General features: G+C 44.7%; 1 protein-coding gene across 1 annotated transcript; it reads left to right on the forward strand.

Annotated features, from left to right (window-relative positions):
* The first annotated feature begins 2,953 nt into the window (after positions 1-2,953).
* mkrn1 (makorin, ring finger protein, 1) lies at positions 2,954-11,410 on the forward strand. Its single transcript, XM_028954480.1, has 8 exons — positions 2,954-3,126; positions 3,801-3,929; positions 6,812-7,029; positions 7,494-7,714; positions 8,027-8,241; positions 8,315-8,425; positions 8,529-8,673; positions 10,133-11,410. Exons 1-8 carry the CDS (start codon positions 3,053-3,055, stop codon positions 10,343-10,345), a joined length of 1,326 nt encoding a protein of 441 aa, XP_028810313.1. The 5' UTR covers positions 2,954-3,052; the 3' UTR covers positions 10,346-11,410.

An 11,410-nucleotide genomic window follows, 5' to 3' on the forward strand; every position in this document is an offset into this window, starting at 1 on the left:
CAGTTTTGAGGTAGTCGAAACAATATAGAGGAGAAAAGGCCAGAGGGCCCTTCTCAGACAAGAACAATGCAGATGACAAATGATGGATTTCAGACATCAGTCGAAGCTTTCTTTCCAGAGACTCCTTTGTGGATTTTTCCACCTCTCTACATAAACATGGGAGATATTCCGGCCGGTGGCTCTTTGCTGTCTCCCAGGGATATGGTTTGTATTTGGTATCCCGGCAGTGGAGTTTTCTGTTTAATCCAAGTGCTGAAGTGGGGGACAGTAGGTGAAGGTGATGGACAGGCTGACAGTTTGACGGGCTGGGGGCGGGGCTCTGTTTATGTCCGTGCGAATCCAGACACGGACGTTGGGGTGCATTGGCGAGTTATCTTTCAGTATCATTTCAGAATAAACAGGTCAAAAGAGAGCATGGTTTTTACCTGAATCTTTCTTCGAATGGAATTGTGAAAAGAGACGATTATTAAATGCTTCCAGGCAGCTCAGCAAATATTTCTAGGAGCTGCAACTGTTGGAAAGATGCAATAAAATAGTTCGACCAGGTTTAATTACTGGATGTCAAGTGGCGATATGTTTGCCTCAGTTCCTGTTTCTGTGTTGTCTTCTGTCCTTCCTTCTTTATCCGTATTAGTGAATGTATGTAACCACCCTTAAAATCTGTGTTAGTGATTTAGTGCAGCATCGGGTCTGCTTTGTTGTATAGTGTTCATCTGTTTCGGATCTACGTCCCTTTTAAAGACAACAGGCGGGGAGAATTCACTGAAAATAACCCAATAAAAGAAGAATGAAGAAAAGGAAAAAGGGAAATACGGCAGTGCCCAACTCCTTTACATCGCAATGTTACTTGGGAGGTGTTGTGCGTTGCTTCAAGAATTTGTGAGCACAGAGCACAGGTATTTTCATAAAAAAATAATCATTTGAAAGTATCCGCAAAGAGTACCTATTGTAAACTATTTTTTAAAGCCGGCCGTTTTTTCCATGATTTTGGTTTATGTTTGGTATCCAAGCATGAGAACATTGTGTTTAATCTACACGCTGAAAGATGATGAATACTTAAAAAGCCATGAACAAATTGTGCGGATTCCATTTGAACACCGGACTCCTGTAGGCTTAGACGCATAAATGCTTTCATTCATACTGAAGTATTAAGGCAATAGTATGACTGAATGATATCATGTTTTTGATCATTCTGCTTCTACTCCTACAGTCTGGTTAATATTATTATTTTTAATGTACTTTAATAACACAATATATAAATGAAATAAGTTTTTATAATGCATCTGTAGGTCATTAAACTTGATGTAATATGAACATATCATGTCCCAATCTTGTGTCAAATCATTTCAGTCGTGCCAGTTGCTTTTCATCTTCTCTAGGTTTCATTGAATAAAGATTGAATATTGATCTTAATCTCAAAGTAGCATTGTAATTCAAAAGAAACATGTGCTGTTGCAGACGGAGACGGTTTATATTCATAATGCGAATGCATGTAAATTGCGTCCTTCTTTCATGTTTCACTGATGTTTTAATGAACCTGCAGTGTTGTACAGTGCAAGCTCTTTTGCAGCAACAACAAATACACATTTACTAGTTGACCTTAACCTTGCAGATTTGATTAGAAATCACACAGAAAGGCAAATTCTGAACATTAAGGGACGATACAATATGTCGGGGGACTTTTTAATTAAGAGAAAATGTAGTCTGTTCGTTGTTTTGGCGGAACACACATACAAGGTTATTGCAGTAGTGTAATCTGAATATAACGTAGGAATAATGAAGCTATAATGAAAAGAACTAATAGGTAGTCAGCATCGCAAAATGAGAGCAAAGGACAGAATTTCTCAACGGTATAAGAGCAAAATTAGAGGCCATATTTGCAACTGGCATAGGGAACCAACATGGTGCAAATCATGCATTATTGGCGGCAACACTCAAGATTACTTGCCATTAATTATAAGTTCGCTCATGAACAGCAGTGTGAATAGTAGATTGTTTTTCACATTCCTTCAGCAACCAATGATGTTGCCACTTCACAGTCAGGCTAGTATTTAGGCCCATATTTCTGTTGCATTTACCTACAAATTTCTAGGCCAAATCTCTTTACCATCTTTAAACATTTCTGGTCAGTCGAGAAAGGGGCTTCTTATTCCAAGATCAGAGTGGCATATGTGACACGGAACGAAAATGGCTGCATATTCTGAAGTCACAGCCGACCGGGGATCAGTGATCATTTGTGGGAAAGCCATGTTGTGTTGATATGATCTCAGGCTTGTGTGATGTCATGTCGAATTTCCCATGTGGCGGGAACCTAGCAACTCTTGCTGAGGCATTTTGGGGGATCATCTCAGCCTCATGTCTTCGGAACACAGATGGAGACTGTCTTCACTTTGCGTAACCTAGCAACTCTGCTTCTGCTCAGGAAAGGAAATGCAGTTCTTTGACGTGGTGGAATGGCACTAATATAGCAAAGAAAAAAGGACTTTAAAGTTCCATGTGCCACCATCTATAACTGAGGGAAACGAAAAAATACATATGAAGCAGAAGACGCACACTGTAATAGTTATTTTAATATGTTTATTTATTTTGTACTATCAGTATTATTGAGTACTTAATACTTAATACATAAGACAAATCGAAGTCAGAGAATACCTTCCCATAATGCACCTCGGCAACTCGCACTTAACGCGAGTACGTCATCTGTCAAAGTCGGATTAGATAATGTGCCTTCACTTTTAAAATAAGCAAAAAATATATGACAGCATATGTTTTGTTTGTTATGCACTGTATATATTATTAATATGCCATCGCTGACGTTTTTTTTTCTACACTGACCCGGGATCAGTATTTTCTCCTCAGAGCCCCGGACTTGTGTTGGTTAACGACGCTGTTTGCAGATCAGTGCCAGTGGGCGAGCAGCTCGCTGGCTCCCTCTAGTGGACAGTCGGCTCGCTGCGTGTTCGTGTCGGGAACCCTCGGCCTTTCCGAAGGCGCCCGAGTCCGAGCGCTGCCTGCCGGAAGATCCGGGCGCTCGGCTTCAACATAAACAGCAATGGCGGAGGCAGCGGCAGCATCGACAGCGGCTCCGGCAATAACAGGAGGCTGGACCAAACACGTAACTTGCAGGTGAGGGAGGCCAGGTGGGAGGCTGTCGCGTTTTGCCGGCTCGCCGTCCCCGTCGCGACGCCGCGTCCCCCGCCGCCGCGTGTTGGCCGTCGCCGCCGCCGCCGTCGTCGTCTTTGTGCGGCCAGCGAGATGTGTTATTTGTTTTGGGTCGACAGACCCTGCGCTCCCGGCGCGGCGACAGCCTGGTGGCCCCGCGACACCCGGGCGTCAGGGCGAGAGGTGGCATTTAAATGACATCACGTAACAATACACCGGAGTTCGGAGTCCGGCCAGCCCCGCCGCCTGAAGTGTGTCCGTGCGCGTTTTATTTGTTCAAATCGTCCTGCAGTTTCCCGGCTTCCCCCCGTCTTCCCAACGGCCGCCAGGCGCTTTTATTTTATTTATTTATCCGTGGGTCGGTTTCTAATGGACGTCGCCGCTCGCACCGCGGTCGATCTGTCACTCGTGTGTGTGTGTGTGTGTGTGTGTGTGTGTTTTCAGTAAAATCTATCTTTTCAGGAGCAAGCGCGTAATAATTCCTCCGAGCGAACGTTACGCGTAGGTTTTTACGCGTACAGCGTAAACGCAGCGCAGCCCGAGATGGGGAAACTTCGGTGCTTTTTTTTTTTTTTAATTATTATTAATGTTATTCGAAGTTAAAACGTATTACTGATTGCTGTATTTATGACCCCTAGGTATTTTATGCACGGTCTGTGCAAAGAAGGAAACAACTGTCGATACTCGCACGACCTCACCAGCAGCAAGCCGGCAATGATCTGCAAGTTTTTTCAGAAGGGATACTGTGCGTTTGGAGACCGATGCAGGTAGGAAATTGGCCCTGAATTTACCAGGGATTTTATATTTAACTTCTGCATTTATTCTATTTGAAAATATGTGTGTGTGTGTATATATTTTATATATATACACACACACGCATGGACACATCGGTGTGTATGAGATATATACATAAATACATACATAGGTGTGTGTGTGTATGATATATATACACACACACACACACACACAGATGATTTGAAGAACATTCATGCTTGCCAGTGGTTCTAGGAATGGTTGTGAAATGGTGTTATTTGAGAACCGCGGTGTGTAATGTCAACATGACCCCACGTGTGTGGAACTGGCGCTTCCTGAACAGATTTTTTCTATTTTTTTAAATGGTCAAGATCATGAGTGGCTGCTTCCCTGCACAATTTCGGTTTGCGTAATGAAGTTGTAGAAATGGGAAGCTGGTATTAGCTCATTCGGTGTTTTGTCCTGAGGATGTCGTCCCACTTAAATTTACAGCATTTACCAGACTCCCTTATCTGGAGCGCCTTCCAATCAGTAGTTACAGGGACAGTCCCCCCCCCCCCCCCCCCCCCCCCCGGAGACACTCCAGGTTAAGTGTCTTGCTCAGGGACACAGTGGTAGTAAGTGAGGTTTGATCCTGGGTCTTCTGGTTCATAGGCGAGTGTGTTACCCACTAGGCTCCTACCACCCTCTTCATTGTGACCTTTCTCGCCAGGATTGCTGAACTGTGTGGTTTTTACTGCTTCTTCTCGTCTTAATTGTTGGTATCAGAACCAGCCTGTCGGACAGACCCGAGCAGACGGCGTTGAAGAGCGTCCCCATGGTTACAGCCACTCCTCGGCCCTCGGTGGAGGAATGTCTATTGTGCGCGGGGTCCTGCTCCCTTGATCGCATGTGCCGAGCACGACGACTGGCCGCCCTTTCTTTTGAAAGCATGGCGTCTGCGGGGGGATTGTCTGTTTGATAAGGCTCGCCGTCGGCCAGAAGGGGCTTTGTTGGCGCACCAGCCGTTCCTGCGTGTGCACGATTGGTCTTCCGCCTCCATATGGAGGCCGTCCTGGTTATTGTTTGGTGGCGGTGGGCTGTCCAGCCTTCATTAACAACTCGGATAAAAAAAAAAAGAAAAGAAAGAAAGGAGCCCGAGTGCGCAGGGTGTCTTTATTATGGATGAATTTCTGTCCGGCCGCCGCTATTGTGCTGCGCTCGCTCGTCCTCCCCCCCTCTCTTTTGGCCGCCCTGTCTGCCCGTCTCTCCCCTCTTCTCCCGCAGACCTGCGGGGCAGACAGCGCGTAGTGCAGCGCGCAAGGCAATTACATAACCCCCCCCCCCCCACGTCTGTCTCTCTCCCTCGCTCGCCCACCGCCCCACCATTCTGCAGGGTTCACTCGGTTCAGCCTGCTTCGCTGCAGCTTCTTCTAATCGAACGCGCATGCACGCCGGAACGGACGCCAGCGCTCCGAACGCAGCGTACCTTGAATAGAAACAGAAATAAATAAACCCCACTTACTACCGGTGTCGGATAAATGCCGTAAACGTACATTGTACTTCTTGTGTTGTTGAAATGTGACCAGAAATGGAAAATGGTGTTAACAGGCAGGTCACCGCTACTCGGGGTACACGCGAGTCGTAAACGCGTGCCCTCGATTTGCTCACGCTCACTTCAAATCAGAATGGTGCTGAAGAGCACCGTTAACATGGGATGATGATGAGTTCAGTAGAACCTGTCATATATATGCAGACTGTGTTTTCAGTCTTGTTGACATGTAGCCATTCTGTTGCTAGAGCAACCGCCGGCTCCTGTAGTTTGTGACATTGCACTTTAAATAAGCGCATGAACTTTGAAACGTTGTTGGGGCGCAAACCCTACTGCCACGAGGTCTCGTCATTATTGTCTCGGTGTCTCCACAGCAAGGTCCAGTGTTCTCCAGCTAAGCCGTGCGACGTCTAGCCCCGATAGCGAAACGGGGGTTGTTTATGTCTACAACTGGCTCGACAACATGACAGCAACTGATAAGAACCAGAGCTGAGTGAGATGGGAACTTTGAATCATTTTAATTGACACATAGCTGTTCATCTCTGATATATTGGCCAGGCGTCGAAAGAGTCCATCATGTAATGTTACTGGTAAGCTGTCGGCGTGTCCCATATAAACCCAGGATTCCTACGCTCATTAAAAACCTGGAAAAGACATGGAATTTGAAAAGAGAAAATTTCCAGGCCACACAAAGTTCTGAAAATCCCCGTAAGTCATTGAAATCCCGTAAGTTCCCGTAAGATGTTCTTCTATGTTTACACCCCCAACATTTAAAACAGGTCTAAAGTATCTAAGTAAGTTACAGATGACTGTGTGTGCCGGAACCTGATCGGGTCCATTTTACTCGGGCTCGGGCTGGGCAGCTTGCAGTAAGAAATACTGCCATTTATGTTACGCTTTTTTTTTTCTCAGGGTTGTCATAAATGTAAATTTCACTTTTTGTGTTTTTCTTTTTTGCACAAATTTCAGAGACCATAAGGTCATGGAAATTTGCCTTAGAGTATTTGAAGGGTCATGGAAATTTGTAAAACATCATTAATTTTTAAAAGAACCCTGTAAAGCTAACTGTCAATCGTGCACGCTTGCTAAACCAGGCCACACCAAAAGAATAAAAAAAACATTTTATTGTAATTTTCACTCGGTGAATAATGCAAGATATATGGAGATTTGTCATAAGTTAATTTGTATTAATTTTTAAATTGTGCCATATTCTTCTGGTTGGAAAAAAACCCTACATTTTAAAACTGTACTATTTAAGGCTAAAAGAAATAAAACCTTCACATTTCTCAGCATCCCAACTTAACTTAGTGATCACACCATGTGATGCGCACAGTTATTAATTCCAGCTTGTTTAATGATTGAAAGGTATGAACATACAAAACCAGCCAAGCAAGAGGACCTGTCCGGCCCCAAGCCGCAAATGCTGCTGCCCTCCGCCCCCCTGCCCCCCACCGGCCCCCCTGACCCTGCGCCCACTGGGACGGACTGCTCGGCCGACGGCCCGGAGAAGCCACACAGCTCTTCGTCAGTGGACTGGGTCAACGCTGCCGAGTTCGTGCCAGGCCAGCCGTACTGCGGGAGAGGTGAGCGGCCCGTTCGGGCGTCGGCCCTGAGCGGGTGGGTGGGGGGGAGGGGTTGCGCAACCAGAGAGAGGAATGCCTGCCTGATTCTAATCTTGAAACAGTAAAGTGATTCCTCCCCGTGTCAGGACTATCCCCTGTTCCAGTTCCCAGCATCCTAGATGTGGCGTGTGGCTATTTTTACCGTCTGTGCGTGCAGATAAACATGAAGTTTGGGGTGAAGGGGTGAGACAATCTGGAAAAGTGAAAAGGAATTTTTTTTTTTTTTTTAGGGACAGTTTTTTCCCCCCCACTGTGACCTTTCTCAGCAGTGGGTGGTATCATGTTAGGGGGTAGCCACCCCCCCCCGATGTCCAGGCAATAGGTCTTTTATCCTCGTTCTCAATTTTACAGTGTACAGTACGCTACAAAAAAAAGCAAATGTTATTTCAGTTTATTAATATACATTTTTATTAACCCCCCCTCAGGGGATCCTGCGGATTTGGAAGGGCCTGTTCCCCTGATCGAGGAGGAGTATGAGAAGGAACAGGCCGAGCTGGAGCTGAGGAAGCAGCTGTGCCCGTACGCCGCGGTCGGCGAGTGTCGCTACGGAGTCAACTGCGCCTACCTGCACGGCGACGTGTGTGACATGTGCGGACTGCAGGTGCTGCACCCCTCAGACAACGGCCAGCGGTCGCTGCACATCAGGGTAGGGGGTCACCGCGGCAACAAGCCAGCATCATGTCTGCTCGTCCGTGCTCGCAGCCGCATGCTATGATGCTACAGCGATAAACATTCAGGGAAACGCAGAAGGAAAGTAATGGCCGACTTTGTAGTTTTAAATGTTTTAAATCACGTCCACAGAACTTCTGCACCCATTAACATGGTGTCCACAAATTGTGTTCATTTATACAAAATATACAACCCTGATTTGCATATATTAAATGAGTGAAATAAGCTTTGTGAGGTCCGTGAAATGATATTCTAGACGCGTCCTACATGCCACCTCTCTGCGTTGCAGGCCTGCATCGAGGCTCACGAGAAGGACATGGAGATCTCCTTTGCCATCCAGCGGAGTAAGGACATGATGTGTGGGGTGTGCATGGAGGTGGTGTTCGAGAAAGCCAACCCGAGCGAGCGCCGCTTCGGCATCCTCTCCAACTGCAGCCACTGCTACTGCCTCAAGTGCATCCGCAAGTGGAGGAGCGCCAAGCAGTTCGAGAGCAAGATCATAAAGTAAGATGCTGGTTCTTTTTGTTGTTGAATAGGGGGGAAAAAAAACTTGATGATATAATTACCTGGTCTGCAGGTCCTGCCCGGAATGTCGAATCACGTCCAATTTTATCATCCCAAGCGAGTACTGGGTGGAGGAGAAGGAGGAAAAGCAGAAACTCATCCAGAAGTACAAGGATGGCATGGGGTACAACCTTCATTTGTTTCGTTGAGTTAAAAACAATTGTCCAATAATATACATATTTTTTCTAATGTACATTTTAAATGACTGAAGTTTTTTGGGGCCACAGGAGCAAACCGTGTCGGTATTTTGACGAGGGCCGTGGGACCTGCCCGTTCGGAGCCAACTGCTTCTACAAACACGCCTTTCCTGATGGCCGCCTGGAAGAGCCGCAGCCGCAGAGACGTCAGACTGGCTCTAATGGGAGAAACCGGGTAAGTGCCACTGTGTCTCACATGCCACATTTCAAGGCAGTACCTGGATCCCATGGGCCCCAATTTGAATATTCCTGATTGGGTTATTCAAATCACAAAAGTTTGTGTTCCTTGTCATTTTGCATACAGGCTCAGACAAATACACTGGCTATGGGTGTTAGAAAAGTTTGTACAGCAATATATCGCGATATTTTACGCCGTGATATTGTATCGATACAGGCACATCAAGTATCGATGTTTTTGTATACAAAATTAGTCCACCGGGTGGTGCTGTGGAGCGTTTTCTTTTATGGAGGTAAGCGGAGATGAGAATCGCCGTGCGACTACAACCTCCACTCCTGTAGATGGCGCTGTACAACTGGGTCCTTTATATTACTGCTTCACATTTCAGGCAGAATGAAGTTGCAAAACCAGTCTTGTACATCAGCTCTGTTTTTACATTTTCAGTGAACTGTATATTATCACAATATATCATAATATAACTGCATCGTATTGTGAGATCCTTGCCACTACAAACCTGTATTCAGTGAAATTTGTCCTCTGCATTTAACCCATCACCCTTGGTGAGCAGTGGGAAGCCATGACAGGCACTCGGGGAGCAGTGTGTGGGGACGAACCTTCGATTACAGGGCCACTTCCTTAACCGCTAGGCCACCACTGCCCCTAAATATAATGGGACCTAAACAAAGCAGAATAGCATGCATATATTTTCGGAATTAGCTCAGTACTCTGTTAGGACTTTCTGACTTTCCCCGCAAACGGGGCGAATTTAATTACACCCTAGCGTAAAAATGAATACTCTGTGTATTGAAAATGATGGCACTTTGGCTCATAGCTGGCACAGCAATATTAAATGGCAGCATTGCGTTGCAGATCTGGCTCATCCAAAGGACAGAATTCTCTTTAAAGGTCTCTAAGCTGAAGCTGCGCCTGCATGTGTCACCGACACCGCTCAGAAACCACGATGAGATCTGTAAATGAAACCGTATCCAGATATTTTTATTTTTTTGTAACCCTGGTTTGAAGTTTCCTAGTTTATAAAGTTTTATTGTGACTATTGCCTGTACAAACCAAAAAAATACACAGGATAATACAACTTTCATAACCATCATATCAGTGACAGTGCCTGTGTTTCACAGCTAAATGGTACAAGTAATTATCAGTATTTTGCACCATTTAAATCATTCAGAAACATTTTATCTTTAGCTATTTAGTATTGACTTCACTTAATGTCTTGCTCTATATATATATATATATATATATATATATATATATATATATATATATATATATATATATATATATATATATATATATATATATATATATATATATATATATATATATATATATATATAGGGGGGGGGGGGGGGGAGAGAGGGAGAGGGGGGGGGTGGGTGTCTATAAAGTAAAATGTTCATGAAGAATTCCTAACTCCCTTCACCTCTCTGCTTGACAGAACTCACGCCGGACGCCTCTCTGGGACATCTTAGATGAGCGGGAGAGCAGCGACTCCTTCGACAATGAAGATGAGGAGATGGTGACGTTCGAGCTGAGCGAGATGCTCCTCATGCTCCTGGCTGCAGGCACCGACGAAGACGTCACAGATTCGGAGGACGAGTGGGACTTGTTTCACGAGGAGCTGGATGATTATTATGAGCTCTACCTATAGCCCCTCTTCTGCTCACAAGACCACACTAACCTGATCCCCACCCACCCCAACCATCAACCCACCCACACTAACCCAACCATTCTCCCTCCTACTCTAGACTCTAGAACGGACTGTCTGGCAAGAGTGCCGTACAGTAGCTTCTACCCCTGTGTTGTGGCAGTGCCTTCCAGCAGGCCATTAAAAACAGTTAAATAAGTAAAAAAAAAAAAAAAAAAAACAGGTCAGTGCGCTTGTTATAAACATTTTCTAGGAAAAACGAATACTCTCCATTCTGTGAGTCTGTATTGTCCCATTTACGTGGAAAAAAAATCCCAGAAAAATAAGTTATCAATTTTGAATAATATTACTAATAAACCTTGAGTTTATTCTCATGTGTGGGTTTGACTTGTTTATCAACTACCCAGGTGTGTGTGTATTACTATTATTATTATTATTAATGATAATTTTTTTTATACGATGCAACAATTCTGCACAACTTCACTGTATCAGGTGGTGGCTGGGATGGCTCTGGAATAATCCTCTGGTCATGCACTGACTCTTGACAGGGCAGCTCTGAGCCGCCTTACTGTCGAATGCACAAATGCACTCTTAAAATTTACACAATAATGATGTTACTGAAACCTTTCCCCTCCCCTCCCCTCCCTTTAAATCAGCCGCGCAGGTCTTTCTTCCCCCTAACCCTCCTATTTAAATACGCCTGTGGTACATAATGGCAAGTCCCTCCTGTGAACTGTTGTTTCTTCTGTTTGTGATTTGGACTCCACACCGCAGACTTAAAATGCATTAAATAATGAAGCTGAATGTCTATCAAGTCATCTGTATCACATGTTTTTTTTATTATTATTATTTTTTTTTTTTTTTTATTCTTTTGGTTTGTTTCTTTGGCTTCAGTGACTATTGCATATTAAGACCCGGCTGCCGGAAGCCAATCCACAAATATCCAATTGTTATTCAGTTCTTGTTGAACTTGGTTGAAATGCATATGTTTATATTGATATGTGCTTGTTTTCTATGGTCCAGACACCATCCAACATAACTTGAAATTAAAGTTTATTATCAAACTAC

This window comes from Denticeps clupeoides, chromosome 15 (genome assembly GCF_900700375.1).
Source record: "Denticeps clupeoides chromosome 15, fDenClu1.1, whole genome shotgun sequence".
Taxonomy (NCBI): Eukaryota; Metazoa; Chordata; class Actinopteri; order Clupeiformes; family Denticipitidae; genus Denticeps; species Denticeps clupeoides.

Excerpts from the sequence above, each read along its gene's own strand:
- mkrn1 (XM_028954480.1), top strand. The coding sequence starts at position 3,053 with ATGGCGGAGGCAGCGGCAGCATCGACAGCGGCTCCGGCAATAACAGGA. Across the intron at positions 3,930-6,811 it reads GCGTTTGGAGACCGATGCAG|GTATGAACATACAAAACCAG; the intron begins GTAGGAAATTGG and ends AATGATTGAAAG. Across the intron at positions 7,030-7,493 it reads CCAGCCGTACTGCGGGAGAG|GGGATCCTGCGGATTTGGAA; the intron begins GTGAGCGGCCCG and ends ACCCCCCCTCAG.